Source organism: Mustela nigripes, chromosome 7 (assembly GCF_022355385.1).
Source record: "Mustela nigripes isolate SB6536 chromosome 7, MUSNIG.SB6536, whole genome shotgun sequence".
NCBI classification, from domain to species: Eukaryota; Metazoa; Chordata; class Mammalia; order Carnivora; family Mustelidae; genus Mustela; species Mustela nigripes.
In genome coordinates this window covers 80,904,072-80,923,234 of record NC_081563.1, presented here as the reverse complement: position 1 = coordinate 80,923,234, position 19,163 = coordinate 80,904,072, and the positions used below count along the sequence as shown (strand labels likewise).

The window sequence follows — 19,163 nt, the reverse complement described above, 5'->3', positions numbered from 1 at the left end:
AGAGGAAACACTAGCTTTTATTATTTTTATTTTTAATTTAGGTAGTCCCCTATTCCTCTACAAGTTTAAAAAAACAAAAACAAACAAACAAAAAAACCCCAAAACCAAAACCTCCAAACCTCCCTTTTAGTTCTGGAATTTCTAATCCCAGGAAGTCCAAACTTTTTGCTTTTTATTAAGAATTTAACATTTTGACAACTGGATTAAGCACTTGTTTTGGTATAATGGCAAACATCTTGCTATACCAGATAAATAAAAATAATTTAAAAATAGAAAGATTAATAAAAAAATAATAAAAAAGATCACCATATAAAGGCTCTCATTAACTGTTCTACATTTTCCTTGTAAATATTATTAATTTACATTTATTTTCTATGACAACTTAATAAAAATGATATCTATGAGTATGATTTGGGCTTCTTCAAAAGACCATATTCTCCAACTGGATACTATACACAAAAACATACACTGGAAGTGAAAGTATTAATGCAACTTCCTTTACGTTAGGAGGCCCCAAACAGAAAATAAAGGCTGAAATTGCTTTAGGCTCAAGTACATTCATATATTAACACGAGGAACTGTGTTGAAATTCAAATACAAATCTACCCATTCCTATGTGGCTTTGGGGAGAGGCCTTTTATGAGTAAACCACTCCACCAGCTCTATACCCCTCAGTGCTTTCCCTCTTTCCTTTTCCTGGGCCATCTATTTATCTTCAACCTCTGTAGTGAAGGCAAATCTGCATCTTAAGCTTCAAGCTTAGGATGGGACTCCCAGTAAACATGGTTCTGTTTTTCTCCAGCTGCCCTCCTTTGTATAAACAGATGTGGTGGGAAGGGAAGGAAAGCCAGGTCTCTGTAAGGGGTGGGAGGTCTCCTTTCTGGAGAAGCTTCCAGGCTGCAGCCATGAGCACAGGACAGGATGCATTTCTTGTTCAGGCCAAGGAACTTGCAGTTCTTCCAGAGAGGGGCTGTTCTTTCACTCTCCTCCACCCTCCACCCCCATCCTTTGTTCCTGGGAATGCTGTCTGGATGTCTCAGGCATCTCACTTTTGCCAGAGCAAACATTTCCAACAAGGCTTATGCTAAGGAGACATTAGGAAGACAGATTTTTTTTTTCTTCTCTCCAAATGCACTGTAGGCTGGGATTTGGGAAGACAGCCCTTCACACCTGTAAGTTCTCCTCTATTCACATTCTCTTTGTTCAGTTGTAGCCTTGTTACTACCTTCAACTAATGAGGGAGGTTTTTAGGGGCTGGGAGTTGTCAGTTTGTAAAATAACAAAGCCATTTTCTCAAACTATGTTAATACTCTCTCTTAATTTAGTGTTTTACATTTGCACACTAGTTACGGATGCTAATAAAGCAAAATACTTCAGAGCTAGGGGAAGAAAGGAGGGCTGAGCATTTTGTAATCAGATCCCAAATAGGTAAGCATTCTTATTGGTCTTTTCTTCTTCTATGTGTTCTCAAAACTTCATTTGCTAATAATCCTCATTCAGAGGTCAGGGAAGTGAGGAGGTTTGATGGAGGGATCCTGTGACTTTCACACAAGAGTCTAGATTTCTGGTGGCCCCAGTCGGTGGTCCTTCTCGAGAGTGAACAAAGGGGAGAGTATCGGAAAGGACTTATGTGCTGCAGAAAATTAGGGGTTTGGTGCAAGTGATGAGATATAACCACAATGCTCTTGTGGCACTCTCTCCAGGAATTCTCTGGAATCCTGAGCGAGGCTTCCAGAACTGTGGCCAAGAGGATGAGAGAGTCAGGGAACTGAGAAGGGGTTTTGATTTTGGCCAACTGTGGATAAACAGAGCCATGGCCCTGATCTAGGCATGGACTTCTCAGCATGTCTGTAAAAGTGAGGAGGGGGGTGGGGATGTTCTTTACAATCAAGGAAGTAATAATAAAAAAGACCTGAATTTTAGGAGCCACAATGATACTCTATCATCCTCCAGCTGACAGTTTTGTCACTCAGGAGATGGGGTGAGAAGTTAGCAGTCTACACCCAGAGGCCTGCCCCACCCCCGTAAGAAAGAAAAAGGAGGTTAGTTTTCAGGGACGGCCAGTTGGAGGATGGTGGGGCCCCCACTGTAGGCCAAACTGCAGGTCCTGTCAGAAGAGGTTTCCTCCCTTTCACTTAACTTACTGACTCCAGATATTTTAAACGATTTGTTTACAGCGCGGCTGCAGGCAGTTCAGTTAACTCTCCCCGTGCCTGGGGCGGCCAGGGAATTTCCCAGCACCCCCTCCAGGGCCGCAGCTGGCACATCGCCCGCGGGGGCGCCTGGCAGGGTCGGGGGAATTCTGGGCCCTAAGAGAAGTGCGTGCTGCCTGGCCAGGGCCGGGTGGGGTCGGGCGAGGGCGAAAGGCTGAAGATGCGGCAGGCCCGGCCCGGCTCAGCATCCCCCTGCGCTCGGCACCATCGCCTTTCCCTTCGCCCCGACTCGCGGGACTGCCCCGGGCGGCCCCGGGCGGCGGCGGGTCAGGCGGGTGGCAGGGTCGCGGGGCGAGGGGGCGGCGCGGCCTGCGAGCGCCGCGGGACCCCGGGGAGCCGCGCGGAAAGCGCAGGGGCGCGCGGGGCGGGCGCGGCGCGGGGCTCACGGCGCGCGCGCGCCTTGGCCTCGCCCGCGCACACGCGCCTCCCCGAGGAGAAAGAGGCGGGCGGGCGGGCGCAGAGCACCGCGGCGGCGGCGGCGGCGGCTGCAGCGGGCCGGGCCGCCGGGAGGGAGGGGAGGAGGGGCTGGCGCGGGGAGGGAGGGGGGCGAGGCGGTGGCGGCGGCGGCGGCGGCGCGGCGAGCTCGCCGCTCTCTCCTGAGTGTGCCTGCGCGCGAGACGAAGAGCGGGTGAGTGCGCCGGCCGCTACCGCCCGCCCGGCGGGCTGGGAGTCGGAGGCGGGGGACGCGGGGAAGCCCGACCCGGGGGCGGGCAGGGGGCAGGCGGCGGCCGCTCCGGCGCGGCCGGGATGCACCTTGAGCGGCGCCTTTCCTTGCAGCGCGCGGGCGGCCCGAGCCTCGGCGGCAGCGGCGGCAGCGGCGGCGGCGGCGCTGACACCTCCCACCATGGACAGCTTCGACTTAGCCCTGCTCCAGGAATGGGACCTCGAGTCGCTGTGGTGAGTCCCTGTGCCGGCCGCCTGGGCAGGCGGGAGTGGCGAGGGGCGGCCGCGGCGGCCCGCGCGCCCTTACCTGGGCTGGGGGCTAGGAGCGGTCGGCCGCCGTGGGGGTGGGGTGGGTCGGGGGCGCCCCCCGGGCCCCCAGCTGGCTCCTTCCTGTCTCCCCTGGGTGGATGCACGGCCGCCTCCCCGTCTTCTTGCCCCCTTTCCTGTTCTCTCGCCCGGTGCTGCCGCCCCAGCCCAGGCGCTGGTGATCTAGGGAGCCGGGGGACAGAGCGCAGCCATGGAGAGAAAAAGACCCGATTTCTAGAACGTGTCACTAGTGCCTGGGGATCCACCCCTCGGCCCCCAGCCCCTCTCACCTCCCTTCGCTTCATTTGCGCCCTCCCTCTTCTTTAAGAGCCTCTGGTTCACACCAGCGACCCCCTGGAGTTGGTGCTGCTGCGAAGTGCCCTTAGAGGATGCTCCAGCCTCCTCCCTGGAGGCGCCGGGTCTGGGAGGCTGCATCTTCTCTGTCTGCTACCCGCTCCCACCCGAGAAGGAAAGTGAACACCGGGGGCAGGGGGCGAGTGTTTCTCCGTGCGGGAATTCCAGAGGCCTTGGCCCAGGGAGACTCATTTCCTCGAGGTTCACAATTCCTTTGGGTCCTTTCTTCACACCTCACTACAGTTATACTCCTCCTCCCCACCCCGGCTCCCCGCGTGTCCCTTTATTCCACGCTCACAGCTCGTAGCCTGGGGAGCGGGCGGGCGGCCGGGGAAGCACTCCGGGATCTGTTGCTCCGCGTTCTCACGTTGAAGAGCTGCTGTAGGTAAATCGCCGCTAGAAGCAGTTTAATTCTCGTTGCGGGTTTCTTAAAAATCCCATTGGCTGCTTCGGCATCCCTCTTATTTCCCCCCCCCCCCCAAATGTTTCCAACCAGCCCTATTCAGGTGGTAAAATCACTGCCCGCATATTCCTGGAGGAACTTGTTTTATGTTTAATATTTACGGGAATGAACATCTGCTGGAACAAGCATATTAACTACACTCTGTTCTGCCTCTGGTAATTTTTTTTTTTTTTTTTTTTTTTTGCTTTAATTCAGTAAAGAGTTCACATGTGTCTAAAACTGCAAGTGGTGTGCACATGAATATGCAATGTACAATTTTAAAGCTAAACTGTTCTAAGATTTATAGATTATGTGGATGATATGTGGGTTATTTCCAGTGATTTTTTTCCAGTGATAGCCTTCTAGTGACTTTTATCTTTCTAAAGCCAGGTGTAACAAACTAAACTGGACACAAAGCTAGTGCATTATTGAGCAGTTTCTTATAAAAGATCTATTGATGAGTAACTACAGCATGCTCTGCATAATGCTGGTGCTTATAAAATACACAAGGATGGGCCCTAATGTAATAAAACTTTTATACATTACACTGGAAACTTCAAAGAGCCAGTGTAGAAAGAATATGAAACACGTTATTACTCTATAAAAGTTGCTAATTACTGTCTTGTTGCTCCTGGGGTTATTTCAGCCTTTCATTTACAGATACCCATTATTTTACAGGTTTACATTTAGAAACGTCGGTTTCTGGCACAAATTCAATAGTTTTCTAGATAGAAACTGTGCTTTAAAGATGACTTTTGCTTTTAAAAGACAGTGTTTCAGTCAAAGGGAAGAACTTTTATTGCTTTGGCATGTTTTTATGGTGCTTGTCAGTTTGCTGATTCAAATTGAAACCCCCTCATGACTTTTACAAGTAATATTTTGAAATTATCAGCTCTAATATGTGGGCTTTTCCAGCACAGGGTCTAAGCTTTATTTCTCTTTGCATCCTTAGCTGCCAGCTGGGTTACCTGGAGCACAGTTACACAGTAAATATCTGTTGCATTGACTTGAAATTTACATTACCAACAGTACATTTATTCTTTTTTTGAATAAATATTTCAATGAAGTTTTAAATGAAAAAGTTTTAAGTGAAAGAAAGTTTCATTTGTTTTAAATGAAAGAAATTAAGCATTTTTAAAAAGTTGCTGTACATGTAATCAGCACTTAATCAGTGCATCAGTTTATCTTTGGCTTACAAAAATGTGCAGGCCTTCTTGCTTACAGTATAGTGGGAAATTTTGGCTTGACAGAGAGTGTTTCTAGTTTGCAGATGTAAAATTTACATTTTACAAAAGCTTATATAATTCTGATAGGTTAATGATAAACCATCCTTCTTGAGGATGCATTTCTAACATAGATATGTTCTCAATTTAGGGATGAGTTTTTGCATAGTATTTTCTAACTTAGTGTTATGGTTTATTTATAAGTTTATAAGTGATCCAAAATAACTAACATTTGAGTACTTTCTGTGTGTCACATGTTTTCTTAACCATTTTTTTCTTATTTGAATCTTATAATCTTGGAGGTGATAAGTTATAGGAATCCCATTTTATAGATAAGGAGATGGAGTTTTTGAATGGTAAAAGGACACTACTGAGACCATAAAACAAATGAGAGAGGAATTTTTTAAAAAGATTTTATTTATTTATTAGAGAGAAAGTGTGCACATGTGTGTGCACAAGTGGTAGGAGGAGGGGCAGAGTGAGAGGGAGAAACAGATGACACTGAGCATGGAGCCCTGGACCCTGAGATCATGACCTGAGCCAAAGGCAGATGCTGAACTGACTGAGCCACCCACGTGCACTGAGAGCAAAAATTTTAAACTAACATTGGCTGATTGCTTACCATGTACCATGCACTGTTCTAAGAGCATTACATGTTATAGCTCATTTAGCCCTTACAGCCACCCTAGGAAGGATTATCTGTTACTATTCCCATTTTACAGATTGGCACATTGAGGGTGGGGACAAAGGGGTAATCAGCCCAAGGTCACACATCCAGAAATGGAGCAGCCTTTTTGGAACCAACCATTAACTTCTCAAAACTCAGTTTTCTGACTCTAAACCCTGTGCATTTTCTACAGTACTGCAGATGTTTCCCAGTTTATGAGGGCGGCTCTGAAGTTAATTACAAAACAAAACCTTGATGGACTGGAAGTTAAGGTTCTATTAAAATACCAAAGAAAGAGAAGGTCAGAACCCTAAAGATTCTGATCTTAAATTAAAAATCTGAAAAAAAAAATACCATGATTTAGCAAACCATGTCTGCCTGACATGAGTTAACTTATAAATATCTATAAATTTAAAATAAACACTAAAAACTTGTTTTAGTTCATTAGGAAAAAATGTTTCTTTGTATAGTGTGGGGGAAGGTACAGGTTAATGGCAAAGGAGAATGGTATTTTAATTCCTAATAGTTCTTTCCAGTTGGTAGGCATTGTCTTCCCAAAAAAAAAAAAAAAAAAAAAAAAATTGTGGTTTATTAGTTGTGACTATGGCTTTGAACCAGACCTACCTGAGTCTAGTGGCCACAAAAAAGTGCCTCCAAATGACTGTATAGACAGTCTGAAGAGAAAAGCTCAGTATCGTTGAAAAAAATCAAGTAATTCAAGAACTATCTCCTCCACCTTCTTGTACCTGCCCCCCATTCTGCCCAAACACCCATACTTATTTTTCAAAGGAGGCCTTTTGGTCTAGATAGCTCTTTTAGTTTTTCCTTTCAGCCTTAAAGTTGAAAAGGGTAGCCCTAATTTCTACTTCTAATTTCACTTTACATTTCTGGTTTAAAGCCAGAGTAGAACTCTTGGAACAAGGTGAAGGCACTTATCCTGCACCTGGCTCCATAGCTTCATTGGATAGAGTTGGGTCTCCAAAGAGTTGGGGATTCAGTAAGTTTGCAGGGACTAATAGCCTGAGGAACAGCACCTTTTGTCAAATTCTCACTCTTTTGCCATCTGCTCCTTTCTGTTCTCCACCAGCTTTTGATAAGCTGCTGGACATAGATGCCTTTCCTTAGGGCCTTTGAAATAATGCCTATCCCTTTTAGCAGGCTAACCATTACTTTAATTTGTTCACTTAAATATTTGTTCACTTTAATATTAATTTGATCACTTAAATATTAATTGATAATTTCTTAAGTGTATGACTTTGTGCTGATTGCTATAAGGAGTACAAAGATGAGTGAACTGTGGGTTATACATGTGATTATCTAGTGGGGAATGAGAGGAGTATACAAATAAAAAAGGAAGTTTTCAACCCTCGTGGTTCAGAAAGACCATATTTGGGACGAGGGTGGCTGGTAGAGGGAGAAAGAGGAAAAATTGAGTTAAAACAACAACAACAACAACAAAAACGCTTCCATGGAAAATGTGGCCTTTGAACTAAGCCTTGGAAGATGAATGGGATTTTTACAGATGGTGGGGGTCGGGGTATTTGGGCAAAGAAAGAACTTGAACAAAGGCTTTCATGCTGTCTCTGAAAGATCCTTTTATGAATCATGATGGAATTACCTATACCAAGCATTTTAAAGATGCAGAACTTTTGTAATCAGTAGGTAGTTTCAGTGAATGGGAAAAGTTTTACAAATGAAGTTGGACAAAATTGTCTTTAATCTTCTTTAAATATAAAACATTTTAGTTATTGGGGGGAAAGTCCATCGAAATACAATAGAAATATTCAGATTTCTCTTACCGCACTCCCCCATAGCTTCCCATAGGCCAGAATCCATCTACTTTTGTTCAGATAGGCATTATACTTTATATTCTTTCAAATTGGAACCTTTGAAGTTGTGATAAATGGATTGTTTCGTATTTATCAATTTGCTCATTCAGCAAGCATTCATAGAGTATTAAGCATTATTATATGATAGGTACTATAGAACAGTGGCTTTCAAACGTTTTAGACCATGACTCACAATAATAAATCATTTAACGTTTTGACCTTTTGTGGGTACACATACACATAACTGCAACAACTGTCACAAAATAACACTTACCCTTACTATGTGTGATGCACTTTGATATTTTATCTTCTATTTCCATTCTATTTTTTACAGATTTTTCCATCTTCTCATGGGTTGAAAACCCTTTGCACCCCCATGTTTCTATGGGGGAGGCGGAGTGAAGCAGAGCCACTAACAACACAGGGGTGTTTCCCAGTAGTACCTACTGACACATTTGGTCCTCTTCAAATCAGTTGCCAGTGGACATGCCCAAGCCATGGCTTCACTCATGCCTTCTTAGTTAGGCTTCCTGGGTCCTGTATAGGGTCAGAAAACTGCTCCAAATTCCTCACCTTGACCCTCAGCTACCTTGACCCTTTTCCTACAGCCCCAGCAAAGCAAACCTTTTAAGGCCTACCACTCTCCCTGTTGTGGTCTCTTGGGGTTAAAGCAGTTCAGTAGAACACAGAAGGCAGGAGAGAGGCAGGCAGGGACCCTTCACATGCTCTCTGCAGGGTGACTGGTAGAGGGCAGGCGGGTTGATTGTGCTCATTCTGAGTGGCCCACAGTGGCTGTATGGTTGTCAGCAGTGGTTCTCTTTGTTTGAGAACCCCAGAGCATACCTGGAGCTCAGGAAAGACCTTAGCATTTGCAGGGATGAAAATGTTTCTACAAGTGACTTTCAGGGCTAGGAGCTTGAAGCGGGGCTGTGGGCTGCAGCCTGGAAGGGGTCTGGTTGCCTAGGTGCAAAAGGCAAGGAGGTGTCCATAGAAAGCTGTGGAGTGCTGGGGGCAGGGTGCTGAGTGCTGCTCCCATCTGTAAGGAGCATCAGCCTGGCTGTGGGTAGGTGTATTTTGGAGAAAACCAGGTGGGAAGAGTGGCTAATGCATGGTATTGAAGTGGAGGACTCAGGCTTTGGCTGGGGGCCACACTGACCAGAGAGGATGCACACTGGATGTGCAGATGAATTTTAACCACATGCTTTCTGATGACAGTGAAGATGAGTATTATGTGTGGGGAAATGGTTCCTTCCTGTGTTCTAGATTCTCTTTTGTGAAAATGTAGGAGGGTTATAAAATGCTCAGTATCTATTTTGGGAGAATGTCTCTGTGAACCAGAATGGGTCTAATCAATGACACTTTAGATGGAGCAACTTCTACGAGGCCCTTTGGCATAATACTGGTTAGCTTAGCAGTCAAATTAGGGAAAAAATAATCTCAAAAGGAATGCAAGATTTTTTGGGTATAAATGGAATTTTTAACCTGGAATAATTTTGCCTGTTTAAATTTTCTTTATTTTGAAAATAAAGCCTTGGTAGCAAAATCAAGGCCATAAAAGACTATTTTAATATCATTTAATGGTAACATAATGTTTCCTTGTTTTATTTCAAAGTGAAATCCATAAAACTTATTTTAAATGTTGCCCGTTTTCTTTTGTCTGGGAATTTAATTGAGGTTTCTGAATTCAGCTGGCTCCAACCTTGCTTTCTGTTTGGCCCTGGGCAGCTCACGATTTTTCTCATTTCCTATTCTCAGTCTTGGTTTAATCACTTATAAAATGACAGCACTTATACTGGCCAACCTCATAAGGTTGTGATGTTAAGTAATAAAAGTGTCAATTGCTTTGTGAATGCCAAATGTAGTTCTTTTAATATCCTTCGCTTCCTTAAAAAGTCTCTTTATCATAAACAAGGAGGGATACAGAAAGGCCACGCTGGGTCAGGTCATCCATCTGGTATAGAATTCTGTCCCTGGCAGTGGGATCCAGGGGCGATTTAGAGTGGTGGTTGGTAGTTTTTCTTAGTTGTATATCATAGTCTAGCAGACAAATATACCCTTACTTGTGGTTGTATTACTAACATATGTAGATATATTAACCATTACATAATCTTTGATGTTTCACTGAGAATGTATTGAATTACCACCCATTACATCAAATGACTTCATTTGGCACTGTGGGTCTCATTAAATTATGTCAGGCTAATCATAATTTAGTTTCAATAGAAACAAAATACACAGTTATTACCAGGGTAAGAGGACACCACACCATCCAAGAAACGAAATGGGTTTAGTCCATAGAAACTAACCCCAGGGGACATGATAGGGGCCCTGGAGGGGTTGAAGGAGTTTCACTGGGAAGGGAGCCTTGAGCTGTTCCGGGTTAAGGGCACCGGTAAGGTCAGTGGGTATGAGAGTACCTGAAGGGGTTATTTCCTGGCTGTCTTGGAGGGTAACAATTACCTATCAATATGAAGCTATAGATGCCCTGCTAGCTACATGGTAGAAGAAGATTCCTGGGTCAGTGGACCCACAACAGTAAGTTATCTGAGTTCTTCCAACTTAAAAATCTTTGATCATTCCTATTGTAGGAGAGTGGGAATCAAAGTACAGACGTCATTAATTTTCTCTTATGTGTTTTTCCCCTTTGTAATTCTCCACTCACATGTGGAGGATGGCATAGAGGATACTTAAACTTCTTCACATAATTTCTTCCCAGGGGGCTCATTGTTAGCTGAGGTAAACAAAAGGAACCGTAATTTGAAGACCACAATATAACAGCTAAGCTTAGAGTTGTGTGTTACCTTGACGCTGAAAATAATGTTAATTTTCTTTTTTTTATGGACAGGAAATTCGTTTTCAGAAATCCTTTGGAGTGCTATAATATAAGCCTGGTGGTCTTGGTTAAATTTTTGTTGTCATGCCTCTACTGTTTACCTGAGTTATGAAGTGACAGAACAAATTTTCTGTCAGTGTTCATTGAAATGTTAATTAGTTACATGGCAGTTTAGATAGAAAAAACCTTTAGTGGATCATTACCAGTTCTGGGTAATAATCTGTTTTTATTTTCCAATTTCAAGATATATTTGTTTTTTCTATACGATGTATCTTGAGAAAGAAAAGACTCCGGGCTTAGAAAACTATTCTAAGAACACAGGTCAGTGTACTTAACTATCATCCAGGCCAGTGCTTCTCAGACAGTAACGCATCTTCAGATAGCTTAGGGATCTTGAGAAAATATACATTATGATTTAATAGGTCCAGGGTGAGCCTGTGATTCTGTGTTTCTAACCAGCTCCATCGTAAACTGCTGGTCCATAGACCAAGCTTTGAGTAGTGAGAACTAAAAGGACAAAAATTTGTTAAAAAGAAGCTCTTTTAAAATACTGCTTTCTTCTCTTTATTTTGGGGGGCAGGGTTTGCGTTATAACACTACAATTCCATAATGTCAGGAATTTACGTTTAGATGCAGCATTTATTTTATTTTTGTGGGTCTTTCTGATACAACTTTGATGAGTGAGGGGGTGGTTAATTGTATCCTAGTGGGGATACAGTGGTAAAAGCCTGAGTAAACAAAGTTTGTGATAAATAGGCTAATCCCTTTTTACAGCTTTACAGTTCTTGTCAGTCCTTCCGAAAGCCAGGCCCTTTTGTGTCAGGAGCGAGTGCTCAGAGTAACTGGATACCTACCAGGTCTTATAGGCACCTCTGGATTTGTCAGGGAATCTCAGTCCTTCCTGTAGGTGCCCAGGACTCAGACCAAATGTCTGCATTCTCTTCCAGCCACTCTCTCTTTGGAAGGGAACTGGGGAGGCAGGGTGTGGAGGGAGAGGGAGGTGGCAGTGGTGGGGAAGAGGGGCAGCTATTTGCAGAATGACGGCACTACCCTGTGGCCATAGCTGTAAATTGCAACTTTCCTCGTGTCCTGGGAGAAATCAAAACTCAAACTCTAAGTGGAACCAAGGACGAGTGTCTGGCACCTCAGGTGGGAGCCTTCTCTCCAGCGCTGCCAGCTACCCTCTCCCTCAGCCCTGACCACAGAGTGCCCTGAGTCCACCAGGTGGTCAGATAGTGCTGCAGTTTCCGGGCTTAATTTCCAGTCCTATTTCATTAGAAAAATAAGTGCCGATAGAAATGATTATGTGAGCAAATACAGCACAGTTGACTTTGAATGTGCAGTGAGACTGGAAAGGAGTTTATTTACTTTATCTTCTTAATGAGGTTTTGTGTGTGTGTATGCGCGCGCGTGTGCACACATACCCATTTCCATTCTCTGAAATGGCATAGGAGACTGTTGCTGATAGGAGCAAGCCACGCTGGGTCTAAACAATTATGACTACTTTAGATTTGGAAAAGAAAGGTGGCTTCTCAGGAGTAATAGTGACCAGTTCAAATCTTGCAGTCTTGGGACTCATGTGAACCGACAGAGGAAATGCTTATGGTAACTTTTAGCCTATTGTTCGTGGCAAGACTCATTTATACCTCTAGTGGACATGGTGCTAATTGTGTTTAATAATTTCTTGTAATTATTCCACTAATTTAACTTTTCTTTAAGATTGAGGAAGGGAGGGAAATGATTTCCCTTAAGCATGAAGATAGATCAGGCCCCTAATAAGGAAAGCAAGTGTTTGGTTTTTGCCTTGGTTTGTACTAGTATTACCAAATTAGTGTGTTTTCTTTTACAGGAGAGAAAACACTGTTTATTGGCTGTCAATATATAATACAGATAGCAGAATAGTCAGGTAATTTGGACAACTCTCAGGGGAAAAAAAGGACTCTCAGAGTCTGGGGTGTGTTCTCTTGGGTCTGGAGAAGAAACACACAAGAGTTCCTTAAGAACTCCTTAAGAACCTTAAGAAAAGCGACTGGTGATGGTCAGCTAAATCCTGAACTTTGGTTACATTATTCAGGCTTTTGGCCTTTGAGTGAGAAGACAGGCCATCAGCATGGTCCTTCCTTGCTTGTTCCCTTTTATACCAATGATATTCCATGGCAGGGATCTGACTGGTGTCATTTTTCAGAATTGCCAAGCAGGAAAATGCTGTTGGAGTTTGAGGATGTTACCTCAGGCTAAGAACCATGTATCTTCATGGTGCATGGACTCTGCATGCAGCTCACTGAAACAGAGGCTTGGGTTCTGGAGTATTTTGGTCCATCTACTATCTGGATTGTCCTGTCAGCCCTTCTCATGGTCTGCAGTGGTGGTAGAAATGAGAACTTACCTAATGGGAAGGTGGGACACTTTGAGCAAAATATATGGGTTGTCTGTTGTCCTGAGGAAATATGTAGTAGCATCAACAGTAATGGGAAAACCATTATTCCAGCTGACATCCGTATGTGATAGCCTCCTCTTTTTGATGTAAAATCAAATGGTTTAATAGTTTACTGTGGTATACCAGTTGTACCTCTGGATGTATAACTCTGTAGGATGAAGCCTTTGACCTGGCCTGTATTGTCTGGGCTCAGGTTAGGGTGATGCAGATAAAGTCCATGCTGCGTCTGAGCACCAGACACATCTGCTGCTATAGCATATTCAGAGCTCAGGACAGATGTTGTGTGCAGAGCCTGCTGAGTCCTCAGAAGTGTGTCCATGTGTAGGACAGGATTGCTCAGCTGGTACGACATGGACTCTCCTACTTCTTTTCCGTTCATTGAAGATTGGTCCTTCTCCAGAATATGGCATGGCTTCCCCTGAGAACTGAATCTTTAAGGTGACTTTCCTTTAGAGTGTTTTTTGTTTTGTTTTGTTTTTAATAAGTAGAGTTTAATCTTTTACTGTGAGTGCAACACCTGAAAAAGGTCTGTTGTGGGAAAGCTGGCGTATTTTACCTGCTACCTAGCCGTCCTTCCCCTCCCTCCCCTCAACTTGAATGAATACTCCAAGGCTGAATTAACAGTTCTCAGTACGGAAATTAAATGTTTATAGTCTAAAAAGGAAGTATGGTATTTTAGTTTCTAATATTTAGGTAGATAATTAGTTACATAAATTAGTTTCTATTCTTTTCCTAACTCTTATTCCTCAGCAGGACAAAAGTAATATTTTAAAGTCCTAAAACATATACAATAATGTAACACAGTATGGATGCTTTAAGCTGCTCTTTGTAACTTTCTTCCTCTAGATTTATAGGTTTCTGGGTTGAGATGAACAACCATTTATTGAACCAGACACAAAAGTGAATAGATCACTTTTCCAGACCTTGGTATGTTTATGCTTTAGCCTGGAGCAGATTATTTCAAATAATCTCAGTAGAGTTTTTATATGATCTAATAGGGAATCCTGTGGAGTACATAAAAGGATGCCCTTCCCAGTGTGGGGTTTTAGGGAAGATTCCTGAAGATAATGACATCTAATTAGAGTTTTACAGGATGAATAGGAGTTAAGCTGGGAGTAGGGGGAATGTGGGTAGGTACTGTAGTGCAAAGGGTAAGCAAAGACAAAATGTGGAAAATAGCATGTTGTGAACAATGATGAATGCAGGTAAGTTGCCGGTGTGAAGCATTTAAGATAAGGACTAGCAGGGGAGGAGTGGGGGGAAAGGATCTCTGGGAGCCAGGCCTCGGAGAGCCTTGCTTGTCATTCCAAGGAGCTTCAACATTTTCCAGTAGGTGATAGCCTGCTATTGAGGGCTTTGGGTAGGGAACAAAATAGTCACATTTGCATTTTACCATTATTTCTAGAAGGCATTGTCCTTGGTTGAGTCTGGTGACTGTAAGGATCCAGAGGTCAGTCAGGGAATTGATTGCCACCAAGTTGAGGCCAATGAGGATGGAGGGGAGGGGAGGCCGGGGAGATGTGTTTAGATGATTACGTGGGCAGAACTTGGTGACTGACTGAGTAAAGAAATGAGGGAGGATGAAGAACCAAAGATGCTTTTAGAACTTTTAGCTTGTGTGATGAGATAGGGAATATAAGAGGAGGAGCAAACTGAGTGGGGAAAGATGAAGGGGTTGGAGTTAAATAGGTTGCACTTGAAGTGCCTTGGGCCATCCAGGTAGAATTGCCTGTAGAGAGTTTACTGTATGATAATGATGGTTGAGAAGGTTAGGACAGAAATAAAGATTTGGGAGTTATCTGCATACAGGCGCTGATGAGAGCTGTGAGATTGGGCAAGATTATCCAGGAAGAGGGAGAGAGAATGGGAGTTTAGCTGAGGACACAGAGGGGCAGTGGGAGGGAAAGCAGCCCTTGAAGAAGGTTGAAAACAAATGGAGAGGTAGGAGACCATGAGAAAGTGGGGTCCCCCTGCTCAATTGCTTTAGAGAGTTAACACGAGAAGATTGAGGTGGTTGAAGGGCTGGCCGTGGGGGTGCAAGAATGAACAGGGAGTGGGGAAGTAGAGATTAAGAGGGGAAAGAGGGGGCAAATGGATGGAGGCATGTCTCAGAAAAGGAAGAGGGCAGGCTGGGCCAAGCCAAGAGGAAGAGCTCGTGGGTGGTTATAGATATCGACACGTTGGGGGTGGCAGAGACTTTTAAGCAAATATCTGTGAGAAATGGAAGTTTTGGAGCATGGAACCATAGAGAAAAAGATAGTATCAAATATTAGACTCTAAAATGTAAATAATAAATGCTTTATGGACAGTTTGGAATAAGTGACTAATGAATGAAAAGTCTGCGTACACCACTTTAGCATAAATCTCTGTCACACCATCTGTAATTTAATTAGAGTGTTTTTAAAAGTAATTTTGATTTGGAAGTAATTGGATGAAGCTCTGTAGCCAGGAAAAAATTTGTAGACTTTTCTAATTGAGGACTGTTTAAAATGGATTTTAAAAAAGTGTTTTCAAACACACAAGACTGACAGTGAGGTGCCCCATGATGGTATTCTGACACTTAATAGCTGTATCTCCTGAGAAGGACACTTAGCCCATCTGGCCTCAAGAATTCTTAGTTTTTCTTATATGCAAGGAAGTGTATTGAACCCTTTACAAGCATTGTATCTCATTTAATCTTCATAACCTGTGAGTAGGTTCTGTTATTCTCTATTTTATATCAAGAGCAGGAAACAAAAGTGTGAAGTAACTCAATCTAAAGGCTCATAACTAGTGTTTATGGAGCTGGGGTTTTAGTCCAGATGGCCATGCTCCAGGCCTTGCATGTGGTCACCAGCAGAGAAGAAGCGTCTCTTGGTGACAGAATCATAGGGCACGAGTTCTGAGGTCCCTCCCAGCATTACAGTGTTTGTGATTTCATGTGCATTTATTTATGGTCTGTAGCAGGTACAGTGAAGTACATATGAAAAAACATCTGAAGAATGAGTTTGAACTTTTTAATTCAGAAGGAATAGTATATTGTGACCAAGTTATTGTGTATTTTGGACTAGAATTCCAATTAAACAGGTTTTACTGTACAAAGATTGTAATTGCCATTTCAGCTACTAGTTTTTTGTCAGTGTTTAAAATGTATAAAAATATATCGTCTATATCTGTTTTCTCTTAATTATTTGTATTCTCATAAAGCCGCTACTTCGACAAGCTTAATGGATGAAGAAAATGGTAATAACTATTTACCACAGCTGGTCAAATCTACCATTAACCCCTAAATATAACTTTATTAATAATGATAATGATGATGCAGCAATAAAATGATTACAACTACTATATGAAAGTAATCTGAGATTGTGTGTGAGGTGATTCTTTTTTATGTAGATTATTCTACAATTTCTTTTTCATTTCTACAGAAATACTGTCTCTTCTAGCTATAGGAATGGTTCTGTAAAAAGTGTTGCTTTGATAATGGAAAGAGTAAATGGGCTTAATTTATGTCAGAAGCACTTCAGGGGAAATAAAATTAATAGATTCTTGGCGTAAGGAATGGTGACATATTGAGACAGATGACAAAGATTATTTTAAGTCTGTAAAAATCCTGGAATATAAGACAAATTAGACTTCAAGGTAGGTTAAAAATCTACTTGGTGACAAAATTTCAGAAAGACACCATTTGATAATGGGAAGGCCAAGGGCTTTGGAGCCAGCATGCGGTGGGTTCAGATTATGACTGTGCCATCTTCTAGTTGAGCAAGTGACTTAACCTTTCTGAGCCCATTTCCTCCTGTATAATATGGAGATAATGCCTGTGCCACTGATGCATCTTGAAGGTTAAGTGAGATAATAAACACAGATAGCCTGGCACATAGTGGAGCCTCAGAATATGGTAAATTTATTATTAATTCTTTATTCTTTTCTCATGGTTACTTAATGTTTTTATTAGTAATTGTTTTCAAAGGCTGTATCCATTCCGTGGATTAAAACATTTAGAAGCATTTATGTGAGTCACTCTTTCAGTTTGTATCTTTTTTAAAAAAAATTGATAAATTTTTTTTCAGGTCTGGGCTTATGTTTATTTAATGACTACAGCAGATAAGAACAGAAAATAGTCCAATATTTTCTTCAGTTGAGAGTAGAAATATTTTCTTGTGACTTCACTATCCTCTTTAGTGTTAGTATAAGGATCCCTTTGTATGTGCTAAGAAACATCTATTTTTTTAAAAAAAATTATATGCATTTCAATTAAAATAAAAACCAATTAAGACAGAGAACTTGAAAATTGGTGAAGGAGTCATATTATTGAATTGTTTTAGGTGGACTTAGGAACAATGACTTTGGATAGTCCTGGTGACAAAATTTCTAGTAACTTTTCATCAATACCAAACTGAGTTTTTTCTACTATTTCAGATAGATGACTGTACCTTGACCTCATATCTATGTCTGTTTTATCTATACCGATATGATTGCTCCCCGGTTTCAGATTTAGAATGACCTCAGATTCTCTAGCTGGATGACAGCCTGTTGCAATCTGTCCAGTGAACCTAAGTGATATATTCATTGTTACTGTAGACTTTGGATTTGGGTGCTTTCTGTTCTCTTGATTCCCTTCTCTTATCACTACATTAATTGCTGTTACAGAATATAGGGATAGCTTTACATCAAATTGCTTGATTCTGGCAAACTAAGATGAGTCAGTACATATTTCTTTCATACTGAATTTTGAAATCAACATTTCCTAAAGGTGGTTTATGACATCCCTCAGGTCTTTCTACTTACAGATAAATTAAAATGACAAAGTGGGTTAAGTGCTAGGGTTGTAGTTTGTATTAGTCAGCTTTTGTCAGGCAATGCTGTGGTCATAACCCTTAGATCTCAGTGGCTTACAATCTCAAAGTGTAATTCTTACCCATATTACGTGGCAATTGAAGGTCAGCTGTGCCCTAGTGTGCCTTTTTCATTCTAGGACTTAGGCTGACAGAGTATACCTTTTTCGGAACATGCCATCTTCTTGGTGGAGGGAATGAAAGAGCTTTTGCAGTATGTGGCATACATCATTAAGGCTCCCATTTCATTGGCCTAATAATCAGTAATAAGCCCAAGCCTTATATCAGTAGGAAATGCAGATACCCTCCTTTGATAAAGCAGTCCAAGTTTCCATGTTATCATCTTTACAATAGTAGGGAGATTATTTTTGAAAGCATATGTTTACTTATATTTCATTTTTAAGCAATTTGCCTTATTTTATATATGTAGAATATGTTCTATATATGTAGAGAGAGAATATTATTATTTAATTATTATGTCCAGGTTCTTCAATTAATAACTTGACTTTGTTTGCCACTTAATAATAAGAATCAAATTGTGAATAAAGAGTAAATTCTCTATATAAATTGGAAGGGAATCAAGCAATAAACTACCTGATTTATAGGAAAAGAAAACCTACATTAATGTTTTATTTAACTGAAGCTTTGCTTATAACTTGGGTCTGGTTTTGATTTTTGTTTAGAACACAATTGAACAACAAAAGATGTGGTAACTTATAAATACAGAGGGAACGATAACTGACCATTGATGTGAGTGAATGAATTTGTGTTTATTGAGATCCTGTGGATAAAGGGTATGAAACGATTTTTTTGGAACCTAGCAGGACCCCCTCAGAGCTTAGGCTTACTCTTGGTTCACTTTACACCTTCTAGATTTTAGAGTAGGCTGCTTCTGTATTCAGATCTTCAGAAAAGAAACAAATGTAATGCTTTTCTGAAATAATGAACAATTTTCCTTTCTATGTATGTTCAGTTTGTGTTATCTAAGACGCATGTTCAATATTATTGGAATGAGATACCACTTTTATGTTAATTCTAATGAAATTGAAGAAGGAAACAGTCCACACCAATATTATGAAGTACTTAATGGTGTTTAGAATCTCTGGGAGACTGGGCCAAAGTAGGAATATAAACAAATAACTGAAAATGTAGCCATTACTTTCTAGTTTGTATGAACACCAAGATGCAATATTTTGAACTAATTGCAACAGCTCTGGAGTATTTTGAAGAAAACCTATTAGAAGAAAAGTAAAACCTGAACAGCTTAGGGTTCTTTAGTGAGCCTGGAAGAATTTCTTTTGTTGCTTCAAAATCTTTTCTATTTCTCAGTACTTAATTTTCTTGGCTCTATAAACAAAAGTATCTTTCCCTCCACATTT

General features: G+C 41.9%; 1 protein-coding gene across 1 annotated transcript in view; it reads left to right on the top strand.

Moving 5' to 3' along the window:
- The first annotated feature begins 2,992 nt into the window (after positions 1-2,992).
- The window catches only part of AFF3 (ALF transcription elongation factor 3), a 535,863-nt gene continuing 519,692 nt past the window's right edge, over positions 2,993-19,163 (top strand). The window contains exon 1 of the mRNA XM_059406264.1: positions 2,993-3,110. Coding sequence (XP_059262247.1) covers positions 3,058-3,110 — 53 coding nt within the window. The 5' untranslated portion in view covers positions 2,993-3,057. The remainder of the gene's footprint in view (positions 3,111-19,163) is intronic.